General features: G+C 43.9%; 1 protein-coding gene across 9 annotated transcripts in view; it reads left to right on the top strand.

The window, feature by feature from the left end:
- Nucleotides 1–19,756, top strand: part of FAM13A (family with sequence similarity 13 member A) — a 129,221-nt gene that overhangs the window by 58,973 nt on the left and 50,492 nt on the right. For 7 of the 9 annotated variants that reach the window (XM_030492013.1, XM_030492014.1, XM_030492012.1 and 4 more), the window contains one exon: nt 19,631–19,672. In XM_030492013.1, coding sequence (XP_030347873.1) covers nt 19,631–19,672 — 42 coding nt within the window. Of the gene's footprint in view, nt 1–8,372; nt 8,497–19,630; nt 19,673–19,756 lie in introns of those variants that run through there. The other 2 variants (XM_030492018.1, XM_030492017.1) reach the window with 1 other exon arrangement.

Raw genomic sequence — 19,756 nt, 5'->3', positions numbered from 1 at the left:
AACCAGCCCTGGAAATCTTTGAGCTTTTAATATTGGCATTTACAAAACCCAAGACACCCATCACTAACCTGTCTTACTAGCAACTAGGGAAGAGGCAGAGCCTCTGCACTGTCGCTTGACTTATTCTTACGGCAGTGAGGGAGTAGCCTCAGGAGAGTTCCCTCTCCTGTAGCCTCCTTAGCCTGTCTCCTGAAGCGTCTGGTGCACTGTTCAGCTAAGGGGGCTCAGCAATGCGTGCCTTATTTCCGGTAGCTTTGCAGAGCAAGCAGTTTTCTACCACCTGAAGCTGTGAGGTACTTCTTCCTGTGCGGCTCCCCAGGGGGGACCTGGCCCTGCGTCCTGCAGGCAGTCCGCAGGAAGATCAGTGGGCAGAGGTCACCGAGTTCTCAGCCAGGCTTGTTTGCTGCTGCTATTTCCCGGTTCAGCTGAAAGAGCTGTGCGTGTGGACGCTGTGTTCAGCACGTTGCAGTGTAGGCTGATGGAGTTCAGCTGTGACTTCCCATGACACACGTGTGTATTTTTAATCTAGGTGGTCAGCTGGCTGACTAATAAGAAACATCTGGGGGTGGCAGGGCAGGGTCGTCACTCACTGCCCTTGTCATTTTGCTTGCATCTATTTGTCCCTGAGCTGTTTCAGTGTTGTAAAATCCTCCTCTTTCATGGTCAGTGGCCATGAGAGATTTCCTCTCATTTTATCTGTTGAGGAATGTGATCCCAAGCAGACTGCTTATCTATGAAGTGCACTTTCTCACTGGCTCAGTGCCTTCCTCCTGGCCTGAGAGAATTGCAGTTAGGAAACGTGAAGATAGTTCTCTTTCTGTACCAAGGCTTTCCTTTTCACTTCGCACCTGCTCTAAGAAGTGTATTTGCACTAGTGTGTTTGCACTCCAAAGAGAGGCCACTAGATAATTACAAAGAAATTACTAAAGGCTGCTTGGATGTTAATGACTTCCAGTCATTAAGGCTTTGACAGGACTACTGGAAACAAGAGATTCCACCACCAGTTCTACAGGCCCTTTCACAGTCTCCAAGCTCTCTGCATTCAGAAAGTTTGAGTCATGTAGGGAGGGATTAACATCTAATAAAATAACATTTTTATTGTCCTGCATTATGGTTAGGAACCACCTAACCACCATGAAATTATTATTCTCTTGGGAGCACTGCTAACAGTGTACCATGTTTTTTAAAATTTATAGATGTTTCCTTGAAAAAAACCCAAACACCCCCAAATTTCAGAAAGGGTCAAATTGGGGGGGGGGGGGGAATCAAGTGACGACCGTTCTGAGGGGGCTACTGAGCATCACAGAAAATAAGTTTACTCCAAGCTCTCCTTAGCTTTTGCTGGATTTATGCCCCTTGAGTAGAAAAACTTGGATTTTTCCCAGGACTGTGAAGATGGGTTGGGAAGTTGCAAGCTTATCGACCTTTTCTCTTGTTATTTTGAATGTTCCTGATAACTAAATGTAGGTTTATGCTGAACTTTTGTTTCCCTTCAGTATGCACTTGTGCCACTCCTAACATTGCTCAGGCTGGCCTGCAGCAGGATAGGAGAGTGTTTGCACAGCCTGGACACGTACAGAGTGGTTAGACTCAAAGCTGATGTTGCAAATGAAGGTCACAGCAGTGAACTGAGCTGATTGAGCCCAGCACCATTGTATTTGGCTGCACATAAACAATCATTTATGTTTCTTGATGTACAGCACAGCTGGGTGCAGGTAAAAGCCCTGGGACCGGCCTGAGATGGCTGTGCTCCAGCCAAACACAGTCAGGTTTTAATAGATCTGTTCAGAGTTGTCTGTCAGCCAGGATGTCCTTTGCTTCCATGGCAGGTGCATCGTGTAGCTGTAGGCAGAGAGATGGAGTTACTCTCATGCGGCTCACTCTTCTCTTAGTGCTTCCCGGCCAGAGTCAGTCTCTTCCGCCAAGTCATCTTTTCCCACCACCTCTCTGGGGAGCCCAGCCGGCTGCTGGGGCACTTGTGCAGAAAGAGGACTCCTTTCAGTTACGTCATTAGCTGAAGAAGAGGAGCTATTTCTAGAGGGTTTTTCTGGAGGGTAACTCTGCCAGGCTGCCTCCCTTGCCAACACAGACGGCAGTTTATCTTTCAGTGGAGTAAAAAGCCACGTGCACCAAACATGAATGGCATGGCCTGCTCCTCCACTTTGCTCAGCCCCTTCTGATATGGTTGTTATTTTCAGAAGCCTTGGGGTGAACTACGAGCATTTCACTTGAAGATCCTGTAGAAAGCAGGAAACATGGTGGGTGCAGAGGCATGGAGTTTAAAGGATAGTAATTCTGTAGAGGATTGGAAGGTTATTTTTGGAAGGTGGGAAACTGTGGAACCAGTGACATTTTTGGTGGGGAGTATAAGTAGTGCAGGGAGTACCAAGGGCTCATTTTAAAAAGTTTGGAATCTTTTTGCTGAAGAATGCTTTTTTCTTCAGTGTTTTCTATGGCAAACATCTTCACTGGTTTGAAACAGCTGAATTTTTAAACGGTCTTTGTGCAGACCGTTTTATAAAAATAATGGTTTAGCGGAGTGGGAGAAGTTTCAATAGACAATAATATTAGGAATTTCATTAGATTAGCAGAGCTTTGGAAAAAACCTGCTTTGAAAATAACTTGTACATGACTAGACTCCTGCTTGTTTGCTTGCTCTCCCATGCTCTGGCACTTGAACTAACTGGTGCAAATGAAGAACCTAGTGACCTGTTGCACAGCATGCTTTACCCCGTTCCCACAGCAGATTAGCTGGCACAACCATTCATTACTTGATGCTTTCCCAGAAAACCCTTTAGGAACCTACTCCTAGTCCTCCCCCTTCTCCAGGAGGGAGGCCAAGAAATAATTTCTGGGCTGTCCCATGGGGCGAGAGCCCTTTGGAACAAGTTAAAGCAGCTGACAAGCGGGTGTGGCAGTGCTTGCAAAGGACACTGCTTCTTAATGAAGAGCAGCCACAGCAGTTAATCCAGGTCTCCTGGGAGCTTGGGGTGTCCCTCTTGCTGGGAAATGTGCTTGCATGCTTATCTGTTGGCTGAGATCAGGAACTCTGAGAACCTGAAGCTCTGAGAAGCTTTTGGCTTGCTGTTTACTTTTCTCCTCTCCCAGCAAGTTTAAGGAACAATTCTGGAACATGTTTCCTCCTTAATGGATTTTAACTAGCTTTGTTTGAAAGGTAATTTGGCATCCAAGTTATAGGAAGGAACAGAAGAGCTACAGTCCAAAAAAACAGTATATTCCCCATGGATATGCGAACAATACTTGTATTTCTATGCCACTGCAAAAAATAAGAGGTGAAATGAAGTCAGCTGCAAGCAACCTGCTTCTCTTTTGGACAAGAGGAGCATTAGTTAACGAAATGCATAAGGGAGTTCTGCAGATTACATCTGAGGCTTGTGGTTCCTAAAGAGAGGCAACTGTAAGTTGTAAGAGCATTAAAAATTTACCATCATCTTTGATGAATTGTATCAGTAGTTCATTATCCTCACCATTTAAAAATGTCTCATTTTTAGTCATAATTTGTCTATCTTTGACTCCTGGACATTGGATCTTGTCAGTTTGTGATTACTATGTAAAATATTAATGTTTCCTGCATGCCTGGGCCATTTTCTTTGAAAAGCACTAAGTGTGTGGGGTTTAGTTCTTGTGTTGCCTTCATGAGTCTCTGGGCACTCTTCAGTTTTTTACAACTTGCTTGGGAATGGGAATTCCTGAACTGATTGCGGTCTTCTGTAGCAACCACCCCAACAGGAAATACAGTCATAATACACCTTTTCCTTGCAGTATCCATGTTGCCTCCAAGGACAGTATTAATTTCTTTAGCCACAGTCACTCAGGGCTTGGATAGAAGTGCTGATCTGGCATGACGTTGTGTCCCCCGGTAGTACCCATCATCTTGCATAATGTCCCCAGATTTGACTCCTCTATGTACTGAAACTTCTAGTACTGGCTTGCACACGATATACAAAAAGAACCACTAGTATTATTTTACATTTCCTTTCAGATCATTGGTAACAGCATTAAGTGATACAGGGCTTAGTACCAGCCTTCGAAAGTCTGTGTTAGTACTTTTACCCCCTTTCTGAGGATCCCCCTTTTACTAAATTCTGGTTTTGAAATACTAGTTGTTCTTTCTTCCCATCTGTGCTCTTTTGGACAGGGCCTATTTAATTGTCTGTGTGCTTTGTTTGGACATGAAGGGCTACAGTTTCCAAATATGGTTTCTATTTACATGTGACTCGCTTATTTCATGTGTGCACACAAATCTTCTGGCCTGAGGGAGATTTTCCAGGGTATTTATCATTTATAATTGCAGATGTTTATATGCACGGGTACTCTAAAAAGGAAAATTCATGTGTCAATGCATGTATATGTATATAAATAATAGCATTTTAAATGTTGTATTGGTGGTATTTTGAAAACTACGTTCTTTAATTTTCAGTGTGATGATATCTTTGCTTTGCATTTCATGTTTCTGCCAGGGGGAAATTATTGCGTAAGTTAGTAAACACTGTGGGAATACATTGGTGGTATTGAGCAGAACTCCAGCAGCTTAAAAACCCTCAGATTTTATCAGACCAGGCAAGATTTTTTTTTTATTAAGAGTATCTCATTTGTGTATGACAGTGCAGTGAGGCAAGGGATAACTGCTTTTCAGGAGGCAGACATGGCCACATCCTCATAAAATCCATTATCTAGATCACTTATATCTCATATCCTCTGGTGCTGTTCATAGAATCTCTTCTATTGTTGCTTCATATGCTGAGAAAATTACTTGGTGTGCAGCTAAGTATGAAAAGGAAAGAAAGAGGAGAAAGCACTTCAGTAATGATGATTGGCAGGAGACTTCCTTTCCAAACGTGTGTTCTTTAAACATCAATGGTGGCGGGGAAAAGTGATTATTCATATTTAGTTCCAGCCAATGTCTTTCTTCCTTTGTTGAATCTCAGTAAGAAATTTGCAAATCAAATAGTTTGAACCCAGGTGTTGCCTTGGCATAGGTGCTGAAGTGTGGCGGTATGTGTTGGTGCTGCAGCAGCGTGGCTGGGTGCAGCTGGTAGAGGGGGTTTCGTTGATGGTATTGTAGCCTAGCGATGGTATCATAGAGCTTTGGGTGGGCTAGGTGCCTGCCCAGTGCCTTGCCTATGGGCTTCCCACCCACCCCAGAGAGGACACAGTGGCTGTAGAATCACGGAGTGGTTTGGGTTGGAAGGGACCTTTATCTTTGCTGTCTATTTTACTGAAGTATTGGCAGTACACTAAAGACCATACAGTCAGTGGAAAGGATGCTGTGCCTGTCCTGAAAGGAGTTTTATTCCTATTCTTTATGTGTTCGGTGGTACCATAAATAGCCACTGTGGTGCATTGTTGCTGCCAACAGATGAGTTTGGCCTTTCTGAGGAATAGGAATGCAAGAGTTGTATGAAACTTGCAGAAGAGATTTTGTTTTCCATGGTTAATGTAGGAGAATAAATTCAACAAGTACAAATCCAAAACAAAATGCTGTATAATCCCAGGTTTTATATGTGATAACCCATCTTGAATTATCCAAGTTAAAAAGGGTGTAAGAGGGCAGGGGGAGGGTAGGAATTCCTGCCTCTGTCAAGTAGCAAGTTAGCTTAAACGTAAACATCAGTGAGAAGGAAGTGGAATTGTTTGGAAATAAGACTGCAGTTTTCTCGCAGCTTTTGTCTGCCTACTTTGTGCCACAAATACATCGCTTGTGGTCCTACCCATGAACAGGGGAGGTGAAGAATGAAGGAGTCCTGAGGCAGACAAGGAAGGAGAGGAGAGAACTGATACCCCATTGAGAGGACTCTGAAAGAAGGGAACAAAAACAGAAGATGGATCTGAAGGTGCTGATGGCACTGGGAGCCCTGGGCAACTTTAATGTTCTCCAAGACATCTGTTTGATTTTAGCATGATTCCATGAACTAACCTTCCTCACTGATACTAATTCATAAATTATTCTTTCTGGTTATTACAGCATCTGTTTTGTTAGCGAATTCTTTGTTGAGGATCTTGGTACTTTTAAGCTCATTTTTGCAGGCAAGTCCCATGGAAGTTGAGACAAAGCAGCTAGGGTATAAATTCAGAGTACAGCAGCTATTTGAGTTACTCCACTTCTGTTTATTCAGCAAGCCGCTCTGGAAAACCCTGACTCCTTCCCCATGAAGATGGGTGCTTAGTTAAATGTGGAAAATTAATTTTTTTATTGCCATCCTGATGGTAACACTCAGTTACATGGAAGTGTAATAAACTATGAATAATTGTGTGTGTGTATATAAAAAAAGATTGTCCAGGAAGAGGCAATTTGATTTATTGTCAAATTGTGAAACAGTACAAGGTGCTTTTGTTTTATACTGAAGCAGTTTTACGTATCAGACTAAAATCTTTCTCTCATGGTTTTAGTTGCTTAAGAGCACATATGGTGCCTTTAATTTAATAGGAAGTCATCAAGATATTCATTTAATTGCTACAGATAAGAGCAGCCCAGTTCCATGATGGCAGAGTGCTTTATCAGCACTGCTGACTTTCCTGAGAAGGGGCCCTGTGCCATGCTTGGCGTTGCCTGTGGTGCAGCAGAACAGGCTCATGCTGAGGCAACGGGCAGCAGCATTACTAATGCACTTCTTCCAGCCAGCCTGCTGACAGGAGCAAATATTAAACAATTCAGTGTACTGAAGCGGAGCCCCTTCTCCATCGATCCCTGTGTCTCTACTCCACGCCACCGCTTTCTGAGGCTGCAGCTGCCTGCTGCTCTTGTTCTTGACAGAAAACGCCTCTGCCTCCTCCTGAGAAAGGTCAGGATCTGTTTGGCATCCCTGTGAAGTGTCTGATACCCTCTGCTAACCTATGAGTGTGCTGTTTCTCCAGAAGGCTCATGTGGCTCGTGTTTAATTCCCATGACCTACATCTGTATGGAAGCCTATGGACTTAGCTTTTGCTGCAGCTTTTTCCCAAACTGGTGCCAGTCCTTGCTCGGGTTGAAGGTGACAGTGCTTTTAATATTGACTCCAATTTTTGAAGATTGGCATGTCCGGCTGTGCCAGAATTAGCTATTAGGCTTTTTCCAGCTAAACTGTTGGAAGGATCCATTCTTTTATGCCCTTTTATCAGTTCAAGATTGTCCCCTTCCCCATCGCATAAAGTGTGCCACTGTGGTAACTGTTCACAGGGAGGGCAGCACCAGAAGTGTTTCTGTCCAGTGTCGGGGGAGGTTGAAGGCAATTCCTTAGGCATTCTGGGAAGAGGAGGTGCAAAAGTGAGCAATAAAACTTCAGATTTGCTCCTGCAGCAGCCACCAAACATTTCAGTGCAGGACCTTCTTAGGGATTGAGTGCTGTTTGTTTTCCAAGGCTAGTATGTCCTGGAAAGCGGCACACTAGTTGTGTGGGGGTTCTTTTGTTACCAGTCTTCGCAGCTTGAATTTCAACCAAAATAAAATGGTGTGCCTCATTGTTTCACAGCAGTATTTGGTCAGCAGCCACAGATGTAGAAGCAGGAGCACTTGAGGGTGGCCCACCGGGAACCTCAGTAAAAATGTTTGGCTTCTGCCACACTTATCTCTCCATTTCAAATGTTAAGGGAAGAGTTCTTGTATGCTCCTCTTTGCTGTGTGTCCAAATTGGTTGGCCAACTACACCACAAACCTTCTGAACCCCAGTAGCATCTACTGCAATGCAAAGCAATAGTATATTGAAAGGCCCAGTTGTGCCAGCCCCTGTAGACACCTAGGTATGATGAAGGCATGTGTGTGCAGGAGCATGGCTGGGTGCAGCTGGCAGAGGGGGTATTGCTGATGATATAGTAGCCTGGTGATGGTATCGTAGAGCTTTGGGTGGGCTAAGTGTGCGCCCTGCGTCTTGTCCGTGGGCCTCCCACCCGCCCCAGAGAGGACACAGTGGCTGTAGAATCACAGACTGGTTTGGGTTGGAAGGGACTTCAAATATCATCTAGTTCCAACCCCCTGCCGTGGGCAGGGACACCTTCCGCTAGACCAGGTTGCCCGACGAGGTCCCTCCTGTAGTGAGGGAGGTTGTGGGTGACTATGTATCACCCGGGGTGACATTTGGGAAGAAGGCCGACCCGGTTATAGTTACTAGAAGGGATACAAAAGACCTTGTGGGGTGTTTTTGTTAAAAGGTATCCTGTAGGAATTAGCCGTCGGCTTGTGGCATTTCTTGCAGGACTAACTGAACATCATAAACCTCTGTTGGTTAACCTGCATTTGCTAGGGCCGGGCCCGGGGCTGGTGTCCCTCGCTCACCGGCGGCAGCAAGAGGGGCTGGCCCGGGGCGGTCGGCGGCGAGGCGGTCGCCCTCAGCCGCCAACCGGGGGCCGGCGGCCCCTTCGCCCCTCCCCGGGGCCGGGCCGCGCCGCCGGCTCCCTGCGGTGAGGCGCTGGCGGCGCTGTGGGCGCGGCGACAGGCGAGGCGAGAAGCGGAGCGGGCGGCCCGATGGCCAGCATGGCTTGCGAAGTCATGCCCCTGCAGAGGTACGTGTGCGGCCGGGGCAGCCCCCGCCACAAACCGCGGCAAGGGGCTTGTGTCGGGCCGCGGGGCCCGGGGGGAGCTGGGGATCCGACCCTGCCGGGAAGCGCGGCGCCGCTGCGGGCCAGCTGCCCGGGTGCTGGGGCAATGAAACAAGCCCGTTTATTGATGGGGGTCGGGGAGTGCTCTGGCATCCTCATGCGGGAAAGGCGGGGGGGAATCGATGCTCCGCCCGGAATCCAGCAGCCCCCTTCTTGCGAGGAGCCTGCTGCGGAGTGGGAGCCACTCAGAGGTTTGTAGGATTTGGGTGCTGCGGGGCCATCCCCACCCGGAGAGCGGTGGGGTCTGCCGGCACGCTGCGTCCGAGCAGAGCTCTCCCTCCCGGCGCTTCGCTGCAGCAGAGGCTGTAATGCGGTAAGGGAGCTTAGCCTGTGCATACCCCGCCTCTAGCTGCCTGCTTCCACACCCGGCGTGGTCCACAGCAGCGCGGGCGAGAGCCTTCGTTTTCGGGGGAGAAGGGCTGGTTTGTTTCCAGGGTGTCGAGACACACCTCCCTTCAACACCAGCTGTGAGTGCGTACCTGTGCTGGCATGTGCTCCTGCCACAGTACGGCAAGGAGAACTGCAGTCGGGTTTCTGAAATGGCAGGGCACAGACCCACTGCAGGGGGTGGGAGTGTACACACTCCTTTCACGGAGTCATTAATTATTTTTTGTTGATTGCGATTTCAGTTCTCAAAATTAAGCGCTCCATACCCCCTTCTAGCCTTATTCAAATGGGCTAATATCAATCCTCATGTAATCTAGAGTAAATAAGTAATTCAGCATGCCATTTCAGCGCTGTGGTGGTGCTGTTTCAGCAGAAGCTGTGGAGTTGCTGCTTACTTGGACATGATTAAATAATAACTGAAATTGCTGTTCAAACTGTTACTGTCTTGATAAAGCACGGGGTCCTCTACAGATAGATGTGGAGGAAGTCTCCGCAGTAGTGCAGTCACAGGGTTCCATGTTGATGACTGCAGAGAAACAGAAATGTGTTTTGAATGTCTTAAAGAAGTAGTCATAGTGCATCTTTCCTATTTAAAGGACCTGTCTCACATAATATTTTTAACCTTTTTGTGTTCCTGAGGGTCTGACTGTAGTAGCAGCAGTGTCAGAACAAGTGGTTGTTATTGTGCTCTTGACTGTTCACCCCAGGGGATGATAGGTTTCGTAGAGTAGCTCTAATTAGACTCTGTTGTTGCAAGGATTAACTCTTGCTCAGTTAGAAATACACTTTAAAAGTGAAGATTTTTCTTCAAACTCCCAAACCTTTAGCATGGTACAGAATTGCTTCAGCTTCGCAGTTAAAAAAACAATTATTCACAAAACTATGGCTGCTTTTCCATCTCCTTGATCTATTTTAAGGATGTGTATACTATACTTTTAGCACCCAATTTTCTTTGGGCCTAGCGGCAGACAAGCACACGTTGCCAGATTGCTTTACAGTGGCATACTCCAGGTTGCTCTTTTATTTTTCTGTTCTTCCCCTTGGAACGTTGTCTCCTCCCTTCTTAGGGCATAGTTTTGCTGCAGAAGAGGGTCTTGCTGGCTTTGAGCATGTTTTGTCGACTTCAAAAAGGGTGATGCCTACTGATGGTTAGTACCAGTATGCTTGTGGTTCCTGTGAGGTGGTGGACAGGCTGGTGCTGCTGTTCCAGCTGAGGGCATAGACAACTCACAGCACAGATTCCTGTTTCTGGTCTAAAGCAGACTAGTGGCAATCTCCAGGTGCTGCGGCTTGGGGCGCTTCCCAAGCTGGGAGCATCCGTATTCCCCTCTCAAGAAAGGGAAGAAGCTGCCAGTAATAATCACACTTGGTTCCCTTCCTGGGCAGGTGAGCTCCCTCCTGCCCATCTCCGCAGGTGCCCTGCTCTGTGCTGTCTTTGGGCCACAAGCTGGCTGTGCTGCACCTGCCATAGGAGCCCTCCTGTGCTGAAGGGGTATGAATGTATCTCTGTGTGGCTGGTGTGAAAACTTGGGAGAGGGAGAAAGGCTCTGTTTGAGAAGCTGTGACATTTAAATAGCATTTGCTAATAGAGCGGCAAAGTATTGTATCTACTAAGGTATCAGTAAGCTGTGAGTCTGTCTTCCTAAAAATCATATAATGTGCTTGCATAGAGGTATATGTACTATACGGTGTCATTATAGATATGGTGATATATGGGATATGGTGACTTGCAGCAAGGGTGTGACAATGGGGGACATCAGGGTTATGTTTTGTTGCATGAAAAGAGGTGAAAGGCCAAATGTGTTAAACCCTCCACTGCAATAGGTGCTATATTGCCCAAGCACTCTAAAAGGGACCCATGAATGTCACACAGGTTGCATTACTGATTTTCCAACAACCTATCCACCAGTAATTCTCTTCTATTGCTGGTAGGCTAGCATGTTTTCTGAATAGCATTGGCTTACTCTAATAATCTAGGTTCCTAGTTAGAGCATTACTAATGCTGTTATTGGTGTGTTTCAGTTCATTTATTCTAGCTCAGTCTATTGCAGATTTAAGAAAAGCTGTGCAAAGCTGAAACCTGTGGCACCCGCCTTTGACAATGGCATCTCCCAGTTTCTGCAGGAGATGAGAAAGGCAGGTAAACGCTCGGGCCTTGTTCGTGATCAGTGGCCTCTGTCGTTTTGTGCTTTGCTGAACCAAATTAAGGCAGAGGAAGAGTGAATCCATCACAAGTACTTCTAGAAAGTGCATCTGATAGAAGTAGGGAGTGTGACTGATCCATTTCTAACCTGTACAGCAGCAGCTGTCTGCGTGGGCTGTCTCACTTGCAGTTGTCATTGGGATTGTTTGATTTACCTTACTGTTTTGTTTGCTTGGGGTCTTTCACAAATACTCAGTATTTTAGCCTGAGAACACTATTTGTGTTCCACTGTACTTTCTTGGGGGTTTTTTGGGTTTGGTTGTTGTTTTTTTTTTTGAATGGCTGCTGTGCTCTCTGTAACAGATTACTGAGCATTTGTGTGTGTAAAGTTGTATCGTAAATAAGCCTGATCCTTTGGACTTTGTTATTGCTTCCTGTACAAAGTACTGGGAGTACTTGATAAGCCCTAGTGAAGTATGTTCTGGAATATGTATGTGAAGTAGATTCTTTGAGGGTGGAGAGATCTGATTTGTTTGTTTGTTTTGGGCTTGCTGTGTTGGGTTTTTTTCCTGGTGGAAGAAAATGGAGAAATTCAAACCTGTGCTGCTTATTTTTCTCAAGTCATATTCATAGCCTATTGCAAAATGTATGTGACTTTTTGGGCTTCCAGCCTCACATTTGACCCACAGCTGAGTGCTCTGTCTTGTCGCAGCTGTGATATGGTGCGTGTAGGAGCCTGTGGAAGCTCCTCCTGGATACCACTCTTGGGAAGGGGGTCTGACTAAAAGAGGAAATTGATGTGGAAATTTTCTGTGGTGTTTGCCTGTGGAGTTTCCACCTGAATAAGCAAGAAAATATGAATATTTACCTAAAAACTGGGCTCTTAGATACTTTTATTTGAAGCATGCAAGCTTTTAACAAACAATCCTGAAACTGAAATCGCTAGTTACCTGGTGACAGTTCTTAACCATTATAATGCAACAGGTATGTGTGTATTATGCAACTTCACACTGTTAAATTCTGAGAAGAGGTGAGACTTTGGCTGGTACATTCATTCCGCCTCTTTCTGACCCATTTTCTAGTTTTATTCTGGTGAGGACTATTGCCAAACCACAAGTAGAAGGAAAGACACTGCCCTGTCTTTCATAATAAGCCCCAACTAGTTTAAGAAGTAAAACAACAAAAGCAAGCTGTTTAACATTGACGTCATTTTATAAAAGATAAACATATTTGCAATCCAGGAGGATAGTGAGTAGAAAATAATTACACAAAATTATGCTCTCAAGGGTTCCAGTAGATTCAGATATGTTAATATACATGGAAGATCAGCCTCTTGCTCACAGTGGCATTTAATCAGCAAGAAGTTCTGCTCATTTCAGCTTGCTATGGGATAGCCTGTGCTTCCCTGATGTTGCTTTGAAGTAGGAGGAAGTGTGCAAAAAGGCTTCAGCATATTTTTTTCCTCTTCATCCAGGCAACATGCCTCAATCTCAGTGCCTCCTCAAGCACAGCCTGCACAGTTATGCCTGTGGATAATAAAGTATGTTGTCAATGTGTATGGTTGTGCTGTATGTTAGCCTTTCCTAGAATTAAAAGGCTCCTACTGTAGCCTTGGGTACTCATGCTTTAATCTTGGCTGTGCAAGATAGAACAAGAAATAGCACATGTTCCTTGGATATGTAATGGATCCTTCATATTCACCTCAGCTTGTCTCTATAAAATAGTAATATTGGTATTTTGAATGCCAGATGAAACAGGAGACAGAAGCTCATGCTTTTGCAAGGCTCCAAGGGAACTCTCCCCTGAAGAGGTCCCTTTCTGTGGCCCCACCGTTACATTGCTGCACACTGTGATCTCGCAGGCTAAAGACATAACTTAGTTGAGAGACCTTGAGGAAAAACACTGCTGAAGAAACAGCTTTGGGGAATACGGCAGGATCCTTTGGAGATTAATATTTAAACAAATACCAATCCACCCCACCCAAGTTATTGGAGATACTTTGCAGAGTATGTGAGTTCAGAAGAAAGAAGCTGGGTTGTCCATCTAGTATTATGACACGTGCTTCATTTGGTCAGTAGCTTATGCAGGTGCTTAAGTGGGAGCTTAACTTGTTTTCAGTGGTAAGCATGGTTAGGTTTAAGTTTAACTATGGTGAAGACTGGAAATAAGTATTTGAAACATGTTATAGTAGTGACTATAAGATTTCAGGGAAACTGCTAATGTTTACATGGATATAATTCTCACGGAGAAATAGCTGTTAGTCATTTGTTTTTTAGAGAGTTACTTTATAGTGCATTTCTCCTCCCTCCCCCTCTGATTAAGGGTATAGAGCAAGGGTGGTATTGCCTAACAATTGATGGTAAGTGCTGACTTTTAACGATGACCATTGTATCGCCACAGTGTTATCATGTTAGATTAAATTTATGGTTACTCTTGCATCAAGGATGGTATTCTTCCTTCTTTTGCATAACACACCTAGACATTTATTTGAAGGAAATTTATTTTGAAGGCTTCATTTGAAGGAAGAATCTTATGTTTATTGCCTGCTAGTTCTCATTTGCAAAAACATTACCTTTTACACACTGCTGTGAAGCACAAGCTATGAGTAAATCATTCTATTGAGAAAATAAGTATGCAATAAATTTTCATGAGCAGTTTCAATCTTGCGTTTGTTGCAAGCTTGTAATAACTTTTATGGGGAAATGACTTGGGGAAAAAAGGTGCTGAAAAATTCATGACTAAGACAAGACACTCAGCACAAAACATTACTGTGGCCTCAAAATTTAGGCTTTCTTGAAGGTGTTTTTAGTGTTGTTAATGTTGAATGTCAGAATAACTAAATAATATTGTTAATATCCTCTGCGTTTACAAAAATGGCATGTCTGCTAATCCAAGGTGGCACAGTGGTTCTAAATGGTGAGAAGAAAACAAGAGGAAGATAACTTTGAAGTCTTAAGACGTTACCCAAGCTTGGCCTTCCTTCTCCCCCCAAAAGCTGCATTAACTTTTGATATTGTTAGTAATTTGATGCCACTGAATTTTCAATGCCTTTTTGTTTGATTGCATTAACATTAGAAGCAGCTATCTCATTGTCTGAAAGAAAAATATTCTCACTAAAAAATAATTAATTTCTTTTGAAGTCCAGAATATCTGTGGTGGAATAGAAAGTGAGCCATTTCTTTATCTAACTGTTGAGGTCAGAACAAATAGAACCTATGACAAGGCATTAGGAAAACATGACCTTGGCTGAGCAGCATGACCCTGCCAATGTCTAGGCCCTTCATCTCTGGTGCAAAATGTTGTCACTTGAGTCAGAGTATATTTTCATGATTGTAAAAAAAAATAATAAAAAAGGGTTTTGTTGTTTGGTTTTATTTTATATTATTTAATCAACTAAATGTCTCATTTAACTTTTGAAAAGTGATGTGGAGTAGGAAAGCAGTGGTGGCTTTACAATGGAGGTTCCAGTGCCAGCAAGCTGGGACGGAAGAACTGCTGATAATTAAGTGCAAATAAAACAAGAGGGAAAGGCCCTGAGCCGCCCTCTGACCTGGGTTGAGAGCTCAAGCCAGCAAGGGGGGCTGGGACTGGAGTATCCTATATGCATTTAAATAAATTGGGAACTCTGTATAAATGGGTGTTTTGCAGCTCGAGCTCTGGAACAAGCATAGCAGCTCCCTTATTCTTCCTGAAGGACAAGATGAGACATGAGGGAAAAAAAGGAACACCATCATTGTGTATTTGAGAATGTGATGGGTGAACGGTTGCCTGTAACATTCCTGTTGCAAAAGGAGAAGGCAAAAAAAGGTAGCTGTGGTTCCATAGTAGAAATTTCTCGTTTAACAGTTAGTCTTCACCCGGGCTTTCCTATTTCCTTCTTTAGGGGCAGAAAGGATGTATTGCGTAAATGCTGTACAATACATGTGCCTGAAAATGCTAAGATGTTCTAAAGTAAGTGGTGGGTGATACTGGCATTCCTTCCAGCCTGACAAATTTATTTTGTTAGCTCAGTGGAGGTCACAAACACGACAATATTACTTCCTTAGCTCTAAAATCAAGAGAACAAGTTTTTTCAGTTTGGCTGGTATTTGTTTTGTTTTTTAGCAAGAAGGAAGTAATCAGATATTTAATGTCCTTTGGCAGTGTGAGAAACTTCTCTCCCAAGTATTGCATTAAGGAGCAATTCATTTCTGTTTGATCCCTTGGCTTAGGGGAGCTATGTATATGTCTGAGAAGAAAGAGACTGCTGTACTCACCTGATTGGCCAGGTGATCATTGATAGTTGAATAAATAACTGGGGGTTTTTCTAAAGTTATTTAATACCTTCAGTGCCTTCCGGCCATAAAGAATCAGTATAGTTGGAGAAAACTTTGAGGGTACTAAAAAAACCACACCTAATTTACTACCAAACCTGCTTACCTAATGGATGAATTCTTTGCTGGGCAAGGTAGAAATTGAGATTGTGCAAGAGATGCACATCAGAATGACTTGGCCTCTCCATTTACTGTGGATGGCTGACTTGATTTGCCAGGTCACTCACTGTGCCAGGTTTTAAGCTTTCCTTTCTTTCTGGAAGGGTTTTATATCCTTTTAACTAAAGAGGAATTATGCAGCCCAAGTACAGTACAGTTCAATGTCACACATATCTTAATGACTTCTAGCATTTTCATTTGAAAGGATACATGGTAGAAAGGGCTTCCTAGCAATACTGATAAACCCTTCAGTACAAGGTGTTTTAAAAACAAGTAAGCAGTTGTTTATTGATCAGCACAGTGTATGTGATAGTGACTAAGAATCCTGGATGGAAGGTTTTAAACCAATTTCTAGCCTGATCATTGTGTAATATCAACTGATGATCATTTATGATTCATATCTTGCACATTTTTCTTGCTTGTCTCTTTTATAGCCAAACCCATGTGATTAGGTATGCACAGGTTTAAAACTTCACACACACTTTTCATTTATTTTATTAAACTAATCTGTGCTTGTTTGTATACTGTAAGCACATCAGTTTATTACCTTGCAACACAAATAATTCATTATTTCATAAATTATTTTAATTGAAACAGAATCCTTGTGTGCTAAGTGACTGCAGTCGGGCTTGGTAGTCTCAGATCTAGTTTGAGGAATTGTGAATTATGTCTAATAGGTGGTATAAATCTATCTGTAGTTTACACAACTGGTGTCTTCCACCTTGCATAGATGAGTTGACGAAAGTGCATGAAGTTAGGGAAGGATGTTTGGGATACTGTTTTTAAGGATTATGGGGTGAAATGGATAATGTGCTTTACTCAGATGCAGGAGATATTTTTGAAGATATAGAAGATTTTGATGGTTTTCTCAAAAGTCTAGATTTCATACTAGTTAGCTTTGAGCTCTTCATCGCAGATGCAGCTACTGATAGCACTGCACATATAAAACTGTAAAGCACTATTGGATAAGAAAGGTAGTGCACAGCTACATTTTCAACCGTGTGAAATTTTGAAACATGATGATCAAATGAAACTGCTATTTGGTTTTTGACTTCCAGAGCTTCTTTCTCCCCGTTTCCCAGCTAATGTTCTTAAAATATTTGTTTCTCCTCTGTTTCTTTGTAGGAGGGGATAATATTTTTTTTGTACAGATACAAAACTTGCTTGAACTTGTGGAGCAGCAGTTGTACTTGATACGGAAGAAAAAGAAGGAAATGCAGTAGGTTTCAAGGTCCCTGCTGAATACTGCTTTTCCATCTGATCTGTCAAAGCAACTAGTGGGAGTGCGAATATAAGAAAGTTACTTGGGCTTTTTCAGTATCATTGAGCTTCTGTGACTTGGAAGTTAATTACAAACCCTGAGATGAGGGAGGGTTTTTATGATGGAAAATAAAGCATGTTTGGTGCCACTTTGACAACCACCACTTGTACACAAAGCAGCATTTGGTGTTGTCATTTGTTGTTATTTGAAGTTGCATTGATGCACAGAAATCTCGATGGCGCTGTGAACTTTTGTCTGCCTGAGAAAACATTTTTCGTGGTTTGTGTACACCACTGGGACTTGTTTGCATTGAGATTACAAGCACAACCATTAACATAATGAACTGAACATAGCAAAAAACTTTACCAGCAGCTTTGTGAGTTTAGAGTAACTTCTTTACACTTGAGAAAAAAATAATATATATATATTCTGTAAGTGTAAATAAAGAGATAACTTATGCATGCAAGCCGAGAGACTGTATGCTGTCAGGGGAGGGAGCCTGTACCTGGCAGAGGTTCTTACCCGTGCCTTTGTTGCAGGTTGTCTTTTGGGAAGGGCAATGATGGGCACTTCCACGTTTCCCTCCACTTGTTCTAGGCAGTCTCAAAGCCATGGCAGTTTGTCTCAAAGCCTCTGGAGGTGATGCTTGCCTCAGTTCGCGCACAGGCAGCTGCACCATCTACCTTGCTCTCAAGCCTGCTGTGCGCTGCTCCATGCGCTGGCTGGGAGGAGGAGGGCGACAGCAGTGTTCAGTGTTCCCGCAGTAGCGGCCAACTTGCAGCTTGCTCAAGCTGCTGAAGACTTGCTTGTGGAAGTGGCAGCAAAGTTTTCAGCAGCAGCTGTGCTCCCAGTCGTCTTTGGGAGCTGCAGATAACTGCCCAGCCACTGTTGCATTACAAAGGCAATACGAGTTTTGGCAGACTGTACTGATTTTGGAAGCGGCTTCTCTTCCTTCCGGTCCGTGGTATTTGCTGTTACCCTTGAATCAGTATTTTGGGCTACATGCATGACATGCTGGAAGGTCTTTTCTTTACATGTCTGTACTTATCTCTCTATGAATCTCTGCATACTGTAGTGGGGGGAGGCCAAAATGATGCAGAATTAAACGCCTGTGATTTTTTCCTGGCCCACTGGCTTGGTTGTCTGCCTGTCTGCCTCCCTGACCTTTCCAACTCCCTTGCATCCTGCCTCCTCGTTCCCACAAATACAAATTTGGCATTCATATTTGAGAATCTGTTATAACATTGGCTGGGCTCAAAATGAGCCAGGGTGAAATCTGCAAATCTGCCTCTGGCTATATACAGTGTGAGAGCAGGGTGCTTACCTGGCTGCAGGCCAATTTCAGCTCATCTTGCTGATTGAGCTTCCTGCTGGCTCTGGTGGAGGCTGCAAAAGGTATTTGATCTCCTAGCTACAAAACCCACATATGTGCTCCTTTCCCATTTAGTCTATGCTTAGAGAAGCTTTTATAAACTGGTAAATAAAATTCTTCAAATTCAAAAGATTAATGGACTCAGGCTGTCTTTTCAAGCTTGATCTACCTCAGATTGCTGTTGAAGTGGTCAAGGTGATCGAAGCCCCTCAGTGACTTCAGTTTGAAGCTGAGCTCACGTCACCTAGAGCATTCTCCCATATTCTCTCATACTCTGAACAAGCTCATATGCAGTGGATGCCTTCACAGCATGGCAGTGCCCCGGGACTGGTTGAGTACCTGTGGCAAATTGCTGAGCTCTGGTGTGGTCCCATGCTGTTGGAACAGTGGGAAAGCAGCAGGGAAGTGCTTGGTTTCCAGCGCCTGTGGGCTGTTACCCTTTCTGCTTTTGTTTATAGTAATTTATGTAGCTTCCTGTCTTTTCTGCCTTCGTGCTGAACTTGCTGTGCTCTTCAGCAGACCCATTTAAAAGTCCTTTGGGGACGAATCACCTCAGTAGCATTTCACGCATGCCTGGAGGAAGGAGTGTCCTGCTCTGAAGAGTTACAAGGCTTAAATGCCCTGCAAGGCTGACCATTTATCTGGTTGGAATGATGAGGTAAAATTTATTTGAACCCCATGTAGAGGCACAGTCTTAACTTGACTTAAACCATCAGTCCACCACACCTTTAAGCTTCCATGCCTCAGCAGCTCATTCTTACCCTCAAGCAGCACAGGTGTGATGAGCTGGATCAGGGAACTGGTTGGCCACACACCAGGTAGTTATGTGTGGCCTATGTCAGTTGACCACTGAAACACCGTTTTATCTGGGCAGCTGCATGCCAGCCCCTGATCTCAAACCTGGGGAGATTTCAGCATAGTCAAATCAGCTTTCCACAGGAGCAATAAAACTTGTGCATACACCCGTGGCCATTTCTTTGGTCTCTCGATATGTCATTTGTGGGGTTTTTTCTGCAAATTTTGCTTTAATAGGCTGGTTGTTTAATTCTGGAACAGCAGACAGCAAAAGGCTCTGGTGGTTCTGCTGGCAAAATGCTTTATTGTTGCTATGGGAATAGTCCTTGCACTGCTGCAGAGCCGGAGTTAACTCCTGGCCATCTAACAGGAGATCTGTTACATAATGTTTGTGGACACTGAGAAGTGAGTTGGATTATCAGGGTTTAAGGAATGTAACTTAAAGCTTTCTTCCATGACTACAATTGGAGGACAAAGTATACATAAGTGTTACCTCTGTAACAGGTGTACTGTTTTGCTTTTGTTACTTCTGCTTTTTAAGAGTATCTTGAACTGTAAATACAAGACAGAGCTTCATACTAACTTTAAACTATGTGTTTTGGTTTTAGCTCCCAAGAAGATGAGAGGCCTATGTCACCCTTCTATGTGAGGTATTTATTAAGTTATTTTAATTTATTTTTCTGGGTGGGACTGACTCATTATTGGAATTAAATGTGGGGAGTGAGGCCAGAAAT

This window comes from Strigops habroptila, chromosome 7 (genome assembly GCF_004027225.2).
Source record: "Strigops habroptila isolate Jane chromosome 7, bStrHab1.2.pri, whole genome shotgun sequence".
In the NCBI taxonomy this organism is placed as follows: domain Eukaryota; kingdom Metazoa; phylum Chordata; class Aves; order Psittaciformes; family Psittacidae; genus Strigops; species Strigops habroptila.
The sequence above is the reverse complement of the archived record's forward strand: the minus strand, read 5'-3'. Positions and strand labels throughout refer to the sequence as shown.